This window comes from Schistocerca serialis, chromosome 2 (assembly GCF_023864345.2).
Source record: "Schistocerca serialis cubense isolate TAMUIC-IGC-003099 chromosome 2, iqSchSeri2.2, whole genome shotgun sequence".
In the NCBI taxonomy this organism is placed as follows: domain Eukaryota; kingdom Metazoa; phylum Arthropoda; class Insecta; order Orthoptera; family Acrididae; genus Schistocerca; species Schistocerca serialis.
Genome location: NC_064639.1, coordinates 972,729,110 through 972,747,607, shown reverse-complemented (window position 1 = coordinate 972,747,607; position 18,498 = coordinate 972,729,110). Strand labels below are relative to the sequence as shown.

The following is an 18,498-nucleotide window of genomic DNA, read 5'->3' as shown; positions in this document are numbered from 1 at the left end:
CCAAACGTTCTCAGTTGGAAAGAGATCCAGCGACCTTGCTGGCGAAGACAAGCACCAACTCTCGCCGTGTGTGAGCAGCCATTATCTCGCTGAAATGTCAGCATAGGATGGCTTGTCATGGAGGACAACAAAATGGGGCATAGAATACATCAACATGCCGCTGTGCTGTAAGGGTCTCATAAATGACTACCATAGGGGTCCTGCTGTGTAAAGAAACGGCACCCGCGACCATCAGTCCTGTCTGTCGAGCAATATGGTGGGCGACAGTCAGTTTGGTATTCCACTGCTGTCCATGGTGTCTCCAAACACGTCTTAACTGGTCATTGGATCACAGTTCAAAGCGGGACTCATCACTAAAGACAGTTCTACCCCAGTCAATGAGGTCAAAGACGTGTCTGGAGGCACAAGCCATACTAGGCTTACATTTCAGTGACATAATGCCATCTGCACACAGCTACAGTTTCTACTGCTTGTCTTTGTGCCTGACAGACCCTATCTTGGCCAGTAAGGTCGCTGGAACTCTCCCCAGTTGAAAATGTTTGGAGCGTTATTGGCACGGCCCTCCAACCATCTCAGGATTTTGATGATCTAATGTGCCAATTGGACACAATCTGGCACGATGTCCATCAGGAGGACATCTAACAATCAATGCAAGCCAAATAACTACTTGCACAAGGGCCGGAGGCAGACCAATGCATTATTGACTTGTTCAATTTGTAAAGCTCTTTCTCTTGAATAAATCATCCAATTTTTCTAAAACTGTAATCATTTGTTTGACTGTAAATGTGCATCATATCTACAGATTACTTTCTGATTTGGATAATTCCCTTTTTTTAGTGAGAGTGGAGAAGATCTTGGAGATATGTGCAAAAGGATCATTCTAGCAGCAAGTAAAGTAGGGCTACTCATTAACAAATAAAAAACAAAATGCATGATAGTATGGAGACCTACAGGGAATGGACAAAAATATGGAAATGCCAAAAGCAACACACTGCTATGCCTAATGCAGTGTGGGAAAACTGTTGACACTCAAAACAGCTTCCAGGCATCCCAGAATGGATAAATATAGGTTCCGTATGGTTTTCAATGGTATCTTATATCATTCTTCCTGCAAAATAGTGGAACGTTCAGATGATGATGAATGAGGTGGATAGCAATCACGCACCCCTCTTTCAAAAGTAGACCACAAAGGATCTATAACATTGATATATAGTGACTGTGGTGGGCAGGGAAGATGCAATAACTCACCCTCGTGGTCACAAAACCAGTCCTGGACAATGCGAGCTGTGTTATGAGAGGATCTGCTGTCTTAGAACACGGCATCACCACTGGGGAACAAATAATTTACCATGGGATGGACCTGATCTAACAAAATGGTCACATAGTCCTTGGCAGCAGTGCAGCCTTACAGAGTAACCATGGGGCCTGTGGAATATGTTGATATGGCTCCCCAAATAGTCACTGAACACCTGGCATGTTTCACTCTTGGGATGTAAACTCAGCCTCAAGTTTGAAACAGTGTGAAATTCATGGAGAATAGTGGAGGATGAAAAGTAAGAGTCTCAAAAATAGCAAGGAATTGTACATTCTAGTTCTTTCCCTGGAAGAGAGCACATGTGAACAGTGCTTCAGCCTGACTAGTTGCAGAGAATGTTCCATTCAGAGGATGAGCATGCCTACTGCCTAGAACAAACTTAACAGGAAGTTAACTGCGACAAACCAGAAAGGGGAAAAATCTTGCACTGAGGAAGCAAATGTCAGAGACAATGACTGTTTCCAAACTTAGACAGAAATGACCAAAACAAATACTATGCCCTCCACTCACACACTTCCAGAACTGTAATACGCAGACTTGTTTTGACAAATGTAGTCCTAAGTAAAATACTGATAATGCTGAGTATGCACAGTGATTTTATATTGTTTAAATTATGATGGTTTCAAAGTTGTTAAATTGATTGCATGGTATGTATTTCACAATTTTTCCAGCGATGTATTCCTCTGATTTGCTTTCTCCTGATATTATACTGTACTGATTTAGTAAGCAGTGACACACACATATCATTAATTTATTATTATTGTGTGAAAGTATCTATTACTGTTATTAAAATCCTAGGCAGCTATGGTGAGAGAGTGGAGGAAATCACTGTGGGACATCAATAATCCACAGTGGTAGTAGCGTCCACCTGCCACCCACCCCAAAAGAGACATAGATTATGAAGCATATTTGGAAAATCATCCTAAACCATGAACACACTTTGATGTCCCCCAGAATCGAGCCCTGGGTCTAAGCCTGTTTTTATGGGTGACAGAAATGGTCCAAACTCAAAAATAAAGTCCTAAAACAATTGTCTCAAAATTACTAGTTGACAAATGGGCACTTTCATTTGTGTCACTGCTTAGTGGTGTAGGCTCCCTTTGTGTCGACATCCATTGCTCATTTCTTATTGGTTTTATTTTTCTTCATTGTTACTATAATGTGCAACCTAACATGGGAGCAGATGACTTCATGTTGCTGTGTATTGTTTTGACCTGTTGGCAACTTCAGTTAGAAAACAATACAGCTGCCTGCAGCATTGTAGTAGGCACTGTGAATGCAATGTGTAGTCTCATTTTCTGCTTGCCCTGCGATACCTGTCCTACAGCAGCCCACTAGCTAGGCAACAATCACATGCTTATGTTCCCAGTATCACCAAAAAATGACATGTTATGCAGGGCAACTCAAAATGTGTATAACAACTAAAAGTCACTATAGCTATTTAATGTCTCATGATACATAGTTAAGAATTGCAAAAAACGTAAAAGTTTCAAATGTCAAGCACAGCTTAAGTGCAATGAACCGGAAGCTGATACATTTTTAAATCAACATCTTCAAAACCTTTGAATCGTTCATACTGAACCTGAAGAAGCTGTGTTCTGCTCTTGACCATAGATCTCTGTACCTGATTTTCAAGATTTTTTAACTTTTTTAAACTCTCTTTTACATTCTCTATAATTCTTACCAATGGATCACTATGTTTTAAAAAGTTGCAGCCATTTGTAATGCTATATTCGCTTTCAATTCCCATACATTGTGCATATAGTACTCCACTAACTGCATTGCTGACATACAGAACAGTCTCCTGCTTCAGCGATTTTATACCTGTCATTTGGAAATTTTGCTGGCATCGGAACGAAGTTAGTTATTCAGCTGATTGTAAATAATGAAAATAGTGGAATGGTGTCCCATTATTCCATATCACCTACTCAGAAAGGCAGAGCACCACTTACATCTTGTGCAAAATTACTTTGAGTTTAATGAGCAATGGATTGGTTGAGGACATCGAGTAGCATAGCCTCCCCATTTGCTCGACCTTTATCTCAACTTCATGTGTAGTGACATTTAAAAGCATTTATGTATTTCACACCCATTGACAATGTGAGCACATTACAGAAGCATGTGTGACCAAATTCGAGGGCAGCCAGAAGTGTTTGCACAAGATGGCAATTCTTTGAGAACAACACTGAACACTTTATATACAAGGCTTGAATGAAAAGTAATGCCTCCACCTTTGTTAATTGGGTTCAAGTGGGAATATTTTAATAAATCAAATGCAGAAATAATCCTTTGAACGTGATCTTTAATTACTAATATTCACTTTTCCACATAATCACCAGCCAGTTGGATACATTTCTGCCAATGATGAACAAGTTTTCTGAAGCCGTCATGGAAGAAGTCAACACTCTGTTTTTTGCAACCACAGTATCACAGTTCTCTCAACGTCTTCATCAAAAGCATGATTACGTCCCATGATTGAATGGAGCAAGTGTCTCCTTCATTCTCATAATGCAACAGGAGTTCCTGGCAAATTTCAAGTCTGTGTGCTTTCATTTCAGGATTCAGTATCCAGGGTACCCATTGTGCACAGATCTTCCAATAGCATAGCAAACCAATAATGTGAGCCACACGTTCTTGTGAAATGCTGATTGTGTTGCAATTTCTCTCTGAGTGATACAACAATCTTCCTGAATCAATCTGTCAACATTTTGCTCGTGAAACTCAGTGGTTGCTGTCACAGGATGTTCAACTCTTTGTCTGTCATGCAGGTCAGATGTTCCCACCTGAAGATCTTTAAACTTATTCACCCAATGACACACAGTATTCACATCAACACAATCAACATAAACTGCTTTCATTCTCTGATGAATCTCCTTTGGGGTGACACCTCCTGCTGTCAAGAATTCAGTGACTGCACGTTGCTTAAATCGCATTGACTGACCTGCGCAGGGTTCCATACTTTACACTGTAACAACACAACTGTTCAATGCTAAGGCTTCCCACCAACTGGAGCTGTAGAGAAGAGGCTACAGACCAAGCCACTACCTGCCGCATACCAATGCTGCCAACTGTTGAAGAGGTATGAAGGTGGAGGCATTACTTTTCAGTCAACCCTTGTAGTAATGACAGACAGCTATCACAGAACAGAATGACCCATATATCAACAAGCATTTGTTTCCTTACAAATGTTCATACAACTTTTTACTACTATTATCTCCTGTAAGAATACAGAACACTTGTTTTAAGAAACCTGTACTTCAGAGTCACCAAAATTAGTGGAAGTTGTAGGAACTAAGTTGACATGTCTGAATAGCCACACATGTTACCACATCACTTAAGGGGTTTGGGGAGTCGGCACCGGTGTGCCAGCCAGGCTGGATGTGGTTTTTAGGTGGTGTCCAACATCCGACTAGGTGAATACTGAGCTGGTAGCCATACATTTAGCATAATGGCAGCATCTTTCATTAGTAATCATAACATCTTGGTCCCGGATTTGAGTCCCGCTGCTTCTTAAATTCTGAATAAAAGTCATCATCAATGATGGCAAAAGACTTCTGGCATAAGAAGTCATCCCATTCTGTCAGCAGCCTTGTCAAAGAGAATGGAGGGGCACACAGAGGTTCAGGGCACTCACTTGCCCTTGGGGTGGGAAACTGCCCCTAAAAAGCATGAGAATCAGCTGTGATAATTGAAAAGGTGTCATCATGATCTCTCCACTGGCAAAACATTCCAGACTAGTCCTGCTTTCAGATCTATGGGAGGGGACTGCCAAGGGAAGGTGACCACGAGAAAAAGATTCAATAACGAATGAAATGATAACATTCTATGAGTTGGGGTGTGGAATGTCAGAAGTTTGAATGTGGTAGGGAAGCTTAAAAATCTGAAAAGGGAAAAGCTCAGTCTAGATATATTGGGTGTCAGAGGAGTGAAATGGAAAGATGATGAGGATTTCTGGTCACCCGAGTACAGGGCAATATCAACAGCAGCAGAAAATGGAATAAAGGGAGTGGGATTTGTTATGAGTAGGAAGGCAGGGCAGAGAGTGAACAGTTCAATGACAGGATTGTTCTCATCAGGGTCGACAGCAGAACAACATTGGCAACGATAGTTCTGGTATACGTGCCAACATCTCAAGAAGAAGATTGAGAGAGAGAGAAAGTAGATGAGGATACCGAACAGGTGACTCAGTACACAAAGGGAGATTAAAGTCCAATAATCATGGGGGATTGGAATGCAGTTATAGGGAAAGGAGTAGAGAAAGGATTATGGGAGGATATGGGCTAGGCAGTAGGAATGGCTGACAAGGGAAGGTGACCACGAGAAAAAGATTCAATGAGGCAGTAGGAATGAGAGAGGAGAAGACTTGACTTATGCAATAAATTTCAGATGATAACTGCAATACTCTATTCAAGAATCACAATAGGTGGTGGTATACTTGGAAAAGACAAGATGATTTCAGTGAAATTTCATCTTGGTCAGGCAGATATTGGACTGTTAGATGTACCCAGGGGTACATAGAGACTTGAATCACAATTTGGTAATTACGAAGAGTAGGGTAAGAGACTTCTTGGGAAGAATCAATACACAGATACTCTTGAAGTTCTCTGAGGCTATGGCCACTGTGATAAGGGACAGCTCAGTAGGCAGTTCAGTTGAAGAGGAATGGACATCTCTCAAAAGGGAAATCACAGAAGATGGAGAGAAAAACATAGGTACAAGGAAGGTAACTGTGAAAAACCAATGAATGACAAATCAAATACTCCAAACAGTGGACAATCCAAGATGGATTATAACAATATTACGAAAAGGAGAGTTGCTACTCGCAATATAGTGGAGTTGTTGGCTCACAGATAGGCACAACAAAAAGATCTTCAGAATGTGAACTTCTGGCCAGTAAAACACACACACACACACACACACACACACACACACACACACACACAAGACCACAGTCTCTGGCAGCTGAAACCAGACTGCAAGCAGCAGTGCATGATGGGAGAGGCAACCTGGTGGTGGGGGTAAGGAGGCTGGGGTGGGGTGGAGAGGCAGAGGGATAGCAAGGTAGGGGTGGGGAATGGTAAAGTGCTGCTTGTGGAAGCAAACAGGGATGACGTGGAGAGGGGCAGCTAGTTGCAGTCGGGTGATTAGATGGAGGGTTGGGGAGAGGGAAGGATAGTAAAAAGGAAAGTATCATCAGGAACGCAGCAATGGAAGTGTGAAAGGACTGCTGCTGTTCTCTATAGGGAGAGCAGCACTTTGTGAATGTTTGCTGATAACACCTCAATGAACAGGAAGTAGTTGTCTTTCAGTGATTATTGGAGGATACAGGATGACATATATAGAATTTCTATTTGATGTGATGAATGGCAGCTTCCTCTAAATGTAGAAAAATGTAAGATAATGCATTTAAGCTTTCTAAAGCCACACTGATTTGTAGACTGAATGTTTCTTTTTCAAGGAAATATACCATATTCAGACTGAGAATATGTTCAAGAATTCTGCAGCAAACCCATGTTAAGGATATCGGTGTGTAATTTTGCGGCTCCAATCTTGTACCCTCCCTAGATACAGAAGTTACCTGCACTTTTTTCCAGTTGCTTTGGACTTCACACTTGGTGAGAGATTCATGGTAAAGGCAAGGGAAAAAAAAGGCCCATGCCGAAGAGTACCTCTGCACAACTGAAATGAAATTTTACCCAGGCCTGGAAATATATTTAATTTCAGCTTTTTCAGCTGCTTCTTGATGCCAGGGTTGCCCAATTCTATGTTCTCCATATGACAGTCATGTGATGGTTAAACTATGGTCTGTCTGTGCTGTCCTCCTGTGTGAACAATTTTTGCAACACAAAATTAAAAATTTCAGCTTTCCTTTCGCTGGTTTCTATTGCCACACCAACTGGCAATGAGTGACTGGACAGAAGCCTTCAACTCATTTACTGAATTTATGCAGGACCAGAATTTTCTTGGGTTCTCAGCAAGTACTACTAACTTTCGGCCGTCGACATTTCCGTATTCTGTTTTGAACTGAGAATGCAACAGTCTCTGTTTCCTCAACATTTCCTGAATTTTGTTATAAATCACCAAGAGTCTTTTCAGTCCTTAATTCACTTACTGGGCACATATTTCCCCACAACAGGATTGACAGTCAGTTTAAACATTGCCCATAGTCCCCCTATTCGAACTAAATGATGGCCACTCATTGTGTAAATAGGATGCTACAACTGCCTATCTGTTCGTTGCAGCATACATGCTCTCATAGCCTCCTTGATGGATTTATTAACTTCGGTAACCATTCTCACTATGATGTCATGATCACTAACTCCTATCTCTGTACGGGCATCATCGATTAGGTGAGGCCTGTTTGTAGCTGTACGGTCTAAAGAGAATCAAGATGAGGCTTAGAAACCAAATCTTGGAAGAAAGATTATATATTGGAATGGATTTCAAAGTTAGGCAATAGAAGTTGGTTGAAAATCTAGTGGTAAAGGATAGTCAAAGTATTAGTGGTGCATAGAAAGTGGGATATGTGTGAAATTGCACACCATGCTATCTGTATTGGTGATAACTGCATTTTGCAGTTAATTTATTGGGTTTGTAGGTGCCCCAGGAGGATTCGAGATTAGATTAGATTAGTACTTCGTAATGATGTGGAACGTGTCAGGTTAATAAAAGGTGTCTATACAAGATATTACATTACACAAAATATTACATGACTCTTAATTTCTTTTATTTTTTATTTTTTTTATTTTTCATTTTATTTTATTTTATTTTATTGTGGGGGGATTGGGGAAATTACCCACTTACTATATCCAAAAATGCATCTAATGCGTAGAAGGAGTTGCCATTAAAAAATTCTTTTCATTTCCTTTTAAATGCTATATTGCTATCTGTCAGACTTACAGTGCTTTTAGGTAAGTGACCAAAGACTTTTGTGGCAGCATAATTTACCCCCTTCTGTGTCAAAGTTAGATTTAACCTTGAGTAGTGAAGATCATCCTTTCTCCTAGTGTTGTAGCCATGTACACTGCTTTTACTTTTGAATTCGTTCGGATTGTTAATAACAAATTTCATATATATATATATATATATATATATATATATATATATATATATATATATATATATAATGGAAGGAAACATTCCACGTGGGAAAAATTATATATAAAAAACAAAGATGAGGTGACTTACCGAACAAAAGCGCTGGCAGGTCGATAGATACACAAACAAACACAAACATACACACAAAATTCAAGCTTTCGCAACAAACTGTTGCCTCATCAGGAAAGAGGGAAGGAGAGGGGAAGACGAAAGGAAGTGGGTTTTAAGGGAGAGGGTAAGGAGTCATTCCAATCCCGGGAGCGGAAAGACTTACCTTAGGGGGAAAAAAGGACAGGTATACACTAGCACACACGCACATATCCATCCACACATACAGACACAAGCAGACATATTTAAAGACCTGGTCTTTAAATATGTCTGCTTGTGTCTGTATGTGTGGATGGATATGTGCGTGTGTGCTAGTGTATACCTGTCCTTTTTTCCCCCTAAGGTAAGTCTTTCCGCTCCCGGGATTGGAATGACTCCTTACCCTCTCCCTTAAAACCCACTTCCTTTCGTCTTCCCCTCTCCTTCCCTCTTTCCTGATGAGGCAACAGTTTGTTGCGAAAGCTTGAATTTTGTGTGTATGTTTGTGTTTGTTTGTGTATCTATCGACCTGCCAGCGCTTTTGTTCGGTAAGTCACCTCATCTTTGTTTTTTATATATATATATATATATATATATATATATATATATATATATATATATATATATATATATATATATATATATATATATATAGTGACGCTACAGTGAAGATCTCTAGCTCTTTAAATAAGTGTCTGCAGGATGATCTTGGATGAGCTCCAGCAATTATTCTGATTACACGCTTTTGTGCAATGAACACTCTTTTACTCAATGATGAGTTACCCCAGAATATGATGCCATACGAAAGCAGAGAATGAAAATAAGCGTGGTAAGATACTTTACTCAATGTATATCACCAAAATTTGCAATGACCCTAATAGCATAAGTAGCTTAACTCAAACGTTTAAGCAGATCATCAGTGTGTTTTTTCCAGTTCAACCCCTCATCAATGCATACACCTAGAAATTTTGAATATTCTACCTTAGCTACCGATTTCTGATCGAAGTCTATATTTATTAATGATGTCATTCCATTTACTCTGTAGAACTGTATGTACTGAGTTTTGTCAAAGTTTAATGAGAGCCCATTTGCAGAGAACCACTTAATGATTTTCTGAAAAACATCGTTTACAATTTCACCAGTTAATTCTTGTCAGTTGGGTGTGATAGCTATACTTGTATCATCAGCAAAAAGTACCAGCTTCGCATCTTCGTGAATAGAGAATGGCAAGTCATTAACATATATTAAGAACAGCAGAGGACCCAAGACCGAACCTTGAGGCACTCCATTCTTGATTGTTCTCCAGTTTGAGAAATCACCAGTTTTTTGCATATTATGAGAACTGCTTATTTAAACTTTCTGCACTCTTCCAGTTAGGTATGATTTAAACCATTTGAGCACTGTCCCATTCATACCACAGTACTTGAGCTTATCTAGACATGTTCTATACAGCTAAGAGGTTTTAACAAAGTAAACCTCAAACATTTGTCTTTATTAGACTATCTCACTGGTAGCTTATGAGTTAAGAGAGTGGTAAAATACTAGTTTTAGCCACTACACCTGTTTATCGTCTCTGACTACATATTTCGTAAGTTCCCTTTGCTGATTTCTACTGGGAACAAAGAACAGCATTTAGCTCTAAATATGGCTGTTGTCTATGTTGGATATGAGCTGTTCTAGCCCATCATGTCTTACACCTTACAGTGCTTATTTTTCTTCTTTGAAGTAACTGCCACTAGCTGCAAGACATTTGCTGCCTAATTTGAATGACTTTGTTCCAACTTCTGGTTAGTCAGTCCCACCACAACCTATGTCCCAGTAACACCCTTTTTGCCTAGAACCTTGCTTTGGTCGTATTCAACCACTGACTCTTAAAATTTTAACTTCTCAGTTAATTCAACAATTTTAACAACAGTGTTTCAATTTCCTTTGTACCACTCAGTATAAGAATTTACTAATTTTATATTATTTAAAGTCATTTAAATTTCTGTGCCCCTTCTATGCAAGTACCTCAGCTATTTGTCAACTGAAAAGTTTTTTCTCTCAAATGCTTGGCATGAGAGTTAATACAAATCCTTTGACGTTGGGCAAGACAATACTTCAGAGTGAAATGCATTACAAGGACTGGCCTTTAGTAACAGCATTGATTTGATTTCCACAACCAACTTCTTTTTGGACACTCATTAGGCCGAAATCTGCTGTATCATTTGTATACTTCCTACCCTCTCTCCAAATCCTGGTTTATGTTGTAACCTTTATGCAGTTACCATTTGCACTGTCATTTCCTTATTCATAAACTCTTTTGGCCAAACATTTTCACATTTGTCCATGCACCTCATCCTTAAGATTTCTCTAAAATTTCATCCAGTTTTGATCTATCATTTTAAAATAGAATATTCACTAACTTGTTACTGCAAATTACTAATGTTAATGTCAAAGGAGTCAGAAACTCCTAAAATAAAAAAACTTAATACTCATTCACTAGACCTTTGTTATATTTTTAGGTCACAGTTATGTTTTATTAATAGGTTCCATCTCTTCAGAACCTTGCGTCTCTCTAGTTTTACACTTTTTTTTTTTATTTGAATATTCAGACAGTATCTTCTTTTTTATTATTGACTAACCCAGTCTATATTTGGTACATCTCACCTAGATCTATAAGTTTGTTTTACAAAAAAAAAGTTTGTTTACTTACATGGCTAATTTCTGCTTTCTATGTTGCAACAGACACTGGCACTGGAGCACCCATCAAGTGGTCTTTGTCTCACTGTGTCTGATGATTCAAAGTCACTTGTCACTGCCAAGTGTGATGGCGGAACTAAGCAGCAGTGGACACAACAATCCATGCCGTGGAGGTGACAGTGATCACTAACCGCAATGGAAGGAAACAAGCAAGCCTTTCCATCCCAGACATTTCATCTGGATCTCTCTCCGATGAGCACCAGACAGTGTATATTGTATAATTTTTTAAGTGTACTTGTCAGAAACTTATGACAACCCACTGGCATACAATAATGTTTCCTGGTTGTTGATAACATCTGGATGTTGGCAAAATGAAACAATTGTATCAACATTTTTTTTTAAGAAATGAAATGCATAAGTGTAAGGAAAAGTTACTATATTTCTTCTCATTGCAAAACAATACTGCCTTATTGAGACACACTGAAGAATTAATACACAAAAAGGTGGGAAGCTACAAATAGGTGAAAGACATTTTAGCAACATCAGGGCTTTCATAAAATATGTTAGTGATATAACAACAAATCAGTGTTACTGCATATCATGAAATACTAGTAGAGTAAGGTGAAAAATCAAAAAATTCCTTGGGCAACTTCAAATATGATAAGTCTTTCATGTTTACCTACAAAATTGCAGAGCTCATTTATTATTGGTATCTGAACATGCAACCCATAAGAGTGTCATAAATCAGAGTAAATGCTTGTTCTGACACACTCTCCTATTGTGAATGTTCATGAGACCTTCCGTAATTCATGACACTGTCCTTTAACTTACCGTTCATAGCCCATGTATTTCACAGAATTCATAGTGAGTTCTGGTCTTTCTGCATTGATTGAGTCACTAACCTTAATTCACATGAGGCAGGACTGTTTCTTCACAGCCATTTTAACTCATTCTTACACAAAGAGTAAGCAATAAGCTGTACAACACAAGAGTCATGAAATCAGAACAGATTCATTAATTCATGGCAGTAGATCAGTACCCATTCCTCTTATGGACAAATGGTGATTCAATCACCATAGTGGCAACACAGAGTGTGTGACGTTCGCCTGCTTTATTTCTTCATTGATAGTGCTCGGTGCCGACATACTGCATTGTCATACTGGCTGGAAAGTGGGAGTGGAACACTGACTACTGTAAATGATGTAGCTGACAGTTGCATTTCACAGTTCTTGACTTTCACTGTTCACAACCCCCCAATATTACACAGTTATATGGCCAGCTCACTATTGGTAAATTTTGATAAGCCTCATTAATAGGTTGCAGGCAAAGATCAGCTTACTGCTACAATAGTTTGCTGTTGAACATCTATGAGCAGTAAAAACCTAACCACACAGTTCACAGTTCTCAAACAGATTGAACAGACACTGCCACTGTTTTAACACATGGCCTACTTGTGTTACACTACTTCCACTGTTAAGTTGATGCATTGTTGTTACTTGAAACAGTACACAATTCCCCTCTGAAAATCAGCCATGGACTGACTGGCTCGGGACCAGAACTCGGGCCTTTATATGTCCTCACAATAATAGGCATTGAAACTATACGTTGTTTGGTGTTTAAGTTAATTAGAGCATAACTCATTTAATTAACTGAATACATCGAAAAATTCCTTCTTTTTAACAGTCTTCTACCACAAACGTTAGGCCGAATTATTTGTTTAAATAATGAAATTAAGATATAGTTATACAAACAATACTTTTGACAAACCTGGTAATTATTTTGGAATTAATTAAGGGGTGGCTTTGCTAAAATGTTTTCAAATGGAGCCAAATAAGTACTTTAAGAATCCTTGTAGTTCTTCTTCCAAATGTTTATAATTATTACGGAATTTATATTTGTAAGTCAACAACAGAATTTAAGTCATGAAACAATTACTGATTTCACCCTATAACAAAGCTATTAACTATGAATGGTCAAAATAAATTAGGAAATTAATTACATACACAAAACTGAGCACAAAATTAGACCTGGTGCTATATTCTTTAAGACTGAGGGCCAACCTTTCTCTTTTATGGATATGCAAATTATATTCATGCATGTTAATGGAAATTAGGCAAAAATGAAAATAACATGACTTTAAGAAGGCAGATTAAAATGACTTTAAGGAGGCCAATGGCAAAACAAGGGAGGAAGTAAAGAGATCCCAGTTTGCTTCGTCACAAGTGCACATGTAAATTTCTTATTCATAGCAGAGTACTACTATCACAAGACTTAAGCAGGTTCACACAGTTGTAAGTCACAGTAATTGTGCTAAGATGAAGAGGTCTGCCAAGGATAGATTATGTGCTCACCTGGTATTACACCTTCAGTAGCTCCATAGTCTCCATGACGATGGCCTTCCACCTGTTAAAGAATCTGATGAACGTATGTCAAATAATGTTTACCACAATGCAATAATTGATTTTTAATCTCTTCATGTTTATAATCAGTGTTACCTGTCTGATGACCAGCTTTGTCAAGTAAAAGTCTAAACATTTGAACCAGGTAAACAAATTAAATTCATAAGCACCATATCGCAAAATTCTCTGGTGGTGAACTAACATATCGATTCTCACAGCTCTCATATACTTAGGGATTACTGCGCTGACTGACTAGTAAAGCTGTATTGTTAGTCTTGCAGTGGTAAACGAAGTGCATTTTTGGGTGGCTGTGTGTGTGAATACATGTGCTATAGCTGGAAAAAGAACTAGTACTCAATGGCTAGTGTGAATGCTGTTTTATGTTGTATTACTGTGCTCCAGGTATCAATCAGATACAAGTAAGTGGTTGCCTTTCCCTTGTCTTATATACTGCTCCCTCCAATAATTTCCATTATTGTTATACTTAAAGATGCAATAGGCAAAGGAGCAAGTCTTCAACTATGATCTGTGTAATTAGAAGATGGCAAATTATTAGTGTTGTTTTATGAGGGTGATTCCTATATTTGCAGTTACTTCCAAGGCCCGCCAAAAAGTTTCAAGAAAGTTTAATTTTCCAAATTGAATAACTGACAAGGGAACAAGTTATTTTAGTGAAATAGCATTTTTGGAATCAGAAAAATCCGAGCGACAGAACCATGGTACTGAATTTTGGAAATAATCACTATTTAAGATTGGAATTTTCTAGAACACCAAAGTTTCGAATACAAATAATTTTTGAATGATAAATTATTTTTTCAAAAGCTTTATTTGTTGGAGAGAGGAGAGAAAGGATTTTCGAATGAGCTATGCCAATTTAGAAATTGCCAACTGAAAATTTGACCGTCATCTGGTTTGTCAGTATAATAAATCACAAACATAATTTTAAAGAAAATGTTTCCATATGACACAAATGAACTATTATCATCAGTAGTCTGAAAACTATCCTGTGAAAAATACATTTTAACGAAATACAGCTATATTGTGTCACTGTCAGATAAATACTCTTAACAAAACAAGATCAAAGGAAAAAAATTGTTGACATCAAGCCTGGTATAAGAACAAGCTGGATACTCCCACACTGCTCTGTTACAACTTGCATAGAAACCATCAAACCAGTCTTTGAACTGACCACCACAACAACAATATTGCTATCATAAACTGAAAACATTGTAATTGGATTCAGTATATGCGCTTCCTGAAGGTAACTCATAACCACAGAAACAGGGGCTACTCCACATGTGAAATGAAGAAAGTTATAAGCAATACAGTTGTCACAATGTATCAGCAGGAAAACACAATTGAGGAAACAACAAATTTACAGAATGGCTGCGAAGCACTTTCCTTCATGAGTCAAAGTACTGAGCACTGTTGAAAGAAATTATTCTAGAATTTTGAACTATGAGTACCATCTTAGAGGAGGAAAGAGGGACAGGTTAGGGAACGTTAGAAATGAAGTGCACGTTACTTAGACAGACCCCAGAATGAGAGGATCCACCTCATGTCAGGATGAGGACACAGATGACTCCCCTCATTGTCAAAACAGAAGGGTTCCTTTCATTTTGGAGTCCATATGAATGATCTACCCTTCATTTTTAATCCTCCCCCTCTTTCTTCCCTGAGTACACAGTTAATAGTTTCTTGTGCTTTTATGTTTCTATATCTGCAGAGTGAACTGATGGTTGTGATTGTCTCCAGCAAGAAAATTGGATATTTTCGTCTGAATACACATTTTACATTTTTTTGTGATGTTAAGCTACCTGCCTTTTACCAAGCACTGACCATTTACAAGTCTCCACACATTTCCAGTGTCTGTCAAAGATCTTGTCACAGCTTTGCAGGAGGGGTCAAGTGGTGGGGTGCAAAAATGCACTGCACACAGAATTGCCTGAACGTTGGAAATGCCTGCGAGCACGGTGCATAAAATCCTATGAAACATCCTGCATTGCTACCCTACAAAACTGCCTATGTTCATGATTTGCTCTCTGATGACCTGCCAGCGGGACAAATGTCTGCACTGGAATTTCTTGGTCACATGGGAGTTGACAATGAATGGCCATGGAACAGTCTGTGGATAGATGAAGCCCATTTCCATCTCCAAGAACATGTCAATATGTAGAATATGAGCAATGGAAAATCCATACACACGTGAAATGGTACTACTTCATTATGCAAAGGTGTCTGTGTGGTGTGGGTTGATGGCATCATTCATCATAGTTCGGTAATTTTCCAAGGTGAGTATTGCGGGTCCCGTTGCCTGTACCATCACAGGTAAGTGCTATGTGAATCTTTTGCACACCACTGTCATTCCAAACCATCGACAGTGTGGATGTGTGGGTAGGGTTATTTTCATGCAAGGTGGCACTTTTCCACACACTACACAGCCGTTTTGGAAATGCTAGAACTATCAGCCATAATTTACCTATAGCCTGGCCATCTAGCTCACCCAATCTTAATCCATGCAACTTCTGGCTGTGTGGCTATCTGAATGATGTGATCTGTGCTCCAATTACGAACTTAGTTCTACTGAATGCATGCATTACACAATGCAGTCTGAATGTGACCCCTGAGACACTCCAATCTGTTGTGGAACATGCTGTTTAGCAATTTCGACTTCTGGCAGAAAACGGTGGACAGCATATTGAACATGCCTTGCGGCAATACCACTACAATTAGAAACCGATTTAATTTTGCTTTTTATGCAGTTTTTGGCCTCATGCAATTTTCCCACGTGTTGTGGACGTAGCCACGGTGTATAGACTACCTAATTAACAGTGCCACAACTGTTGACTGCCGAACTTGTGCAGTAAAGCATACTGAATAGAACCAATGGTGTAATGTACAACTCAAATTATAGCCACCATATTGCGATTTATCTGTCATTTTTAGCCAACTCCATTTACGTTAAGAAGCTTACAGTACCATCTACCAGTAAAATTTTCACTATACAAGGTATGTTCAAAAAATTCCACAACCTTGTCCACAAATTTTTCTGCACTTACCTTTCACTTATTGTGCATTACCTCCTTCAAAATACTCTCCTCCATTCATCATAGGGCCCAGTGCCGTTGCCCCTTCTGGAAGCAGTCTTGGTACGCATCTTGCTGGATTGCGCAAAGTGCCATCTGCATTTTCTTTTATCTCTTCTATTGTTGCAAACCATTGTCCTTTCAACAGGGTTTTCAATTTTGGAAAGAAAAAGGAAAAGTCCATAAGTGCCACGTCTTGAGAGTAAAGAGGATGAGACAGGACAGCAACTTCGCTTCCTGTACAGTAGTCATGCACCAAAAGGGATTCTGAATGGTCTCACCACATTTCAGGCCATTTCCTTCTCACATTTTCTCGCAGGTGTCGCAACACTCCCCCATAGTACCATTGATTAACAGTCTGTTCCTGTGGCATGAACTCGTGATAAACTAATCCTTCAAAGACAAAAGAAACTATTAGCATGGCTTTGACACTTGACCTGACCTGACAAACTTTTTTTGGTCTTGTAGGACCTTTCCTGACCCATTTTGAAGACTGAACCTTGGTCTCAACATCATAACCGTAGACCCATGTCTCATCACCAGTTATGATTCTCTTAAGGAACATATCTTTCTCATATGCGTAATCCAAAATCTCTGCACAGATTGCGAGACGAAAGTCTTTCTTGTCTTGACTCATGAACAGAGGGACAAACTTGGTGGCAACAAGATGCATTTCAAGATGCTGTGTCAGAATTTCATGACATGATCAACTGAAATCTTACTCCTCTAATCTCTCCGTCAGTCACTCTTTGACTGGCATGCACAATTTTATTGACGTTCCTGACATGAGCATTGTCGGTGATGTTGAAGAGTGTCATGAATATGGATCATCTTTAACTGGCATCCGACCTTTTTTAAACAGTGTGAACCATTTGTAACACTGAGTGCGGCTTAAGCACCCATCACCATAGACTTGCTGCATCATTTGGTGTGTGTCTGTAGAGATTTTCTTGAGTTTCACAAAAAATTTAATGCACATGCATTGCTCCTCTGACTCTGCCGTCTAGAAAATTGCAAACTGTGTGACACAACGTTCTACTCGATACAGCACTGAACAATAACTAACAGACATACAACAATGAAACTTCCAGCAGTTACACTTTAAATGCAGGCGTGTGCATGGATGTCAACTGCATCTTTCTCCAACACACCATTAGCACAAAATTACGTTATGTTCCAGAATTTTTTGACCAGACCTTGTGTGTGTGTGTCTTACATATATAAGTTACTGTGAAAGTAAGATAATTGGTACATCCTAGAATTAACCAGTGAAACCTAAGATCTACCATTGCAGTGTGGTAAAAGTCCAAGATTTCTCATTGCTTGCATAGACTGCTAACTTTTACCAAGAGATGTGCAAACTGGTAAAAGGTGGATCAAAGACTCCACCCTCCGCCGTACAAGTTCAGACATGTTTCACTATTGGCAATTTTGTGTTCAGATAAGTTTCTTTCTTGGCAATTATGAGTTGTCAATCTGCTCACTACTGCATAGTTTCAATTGGTGTCATGCATATGGTCATCTTTTCGAATTATTTTAATCGTGTTTCTTCTGCAGCTTTGCTTCAGAATGAGTGATGTTAAGCATAACAGATTTTACAAACTTTTAAGTGAATCGGTGAGTAAGAAGAAAGACAACAATTTTTATGTAAGTACTGAGCAATATAATATTCGGTTGAGTGAAAAATGCAAAAATTGCTCGAACAGTCCACGGGTATACTGCCGGTTCATAGTGTCCAACGGGCACAATATTTTGGCGATCAGACATGTCGCCATCATCAGGTGCACTGACAAACTGAGCTCCTGAGGGAGGGCGGTCGAATTAACCCACC

General features: G+C 39.0%; 1 protein-coding gene across 1 annotated transcript in view; it reads left to right on the top strand.

The window, feature by feature from the left end:
* Positions 1-11,612, top strand: part of LOC126458375 (polypeptide N-acetylgalactosaminyltransferase 1-like) — a 361,706-nt gene extending 350,094 nt beyond the window's left edge. Inside the window, exon 12 of the mRNA XM_050095350.1 lies at positions 11,228-11,612. Within this exon, the coding sequence (XP_049951307.1) occupies positions 11,228-11,359 (132 nt within the window). The 3' untranslated portion in view covers positions 11,360-11,612. The remainder of the gene's footprint in view (positions 1-11,227) is intronic.
* The last annotated feature ends 6,886 nt before the right edge of the window (positions 11,613-18,498 follow it).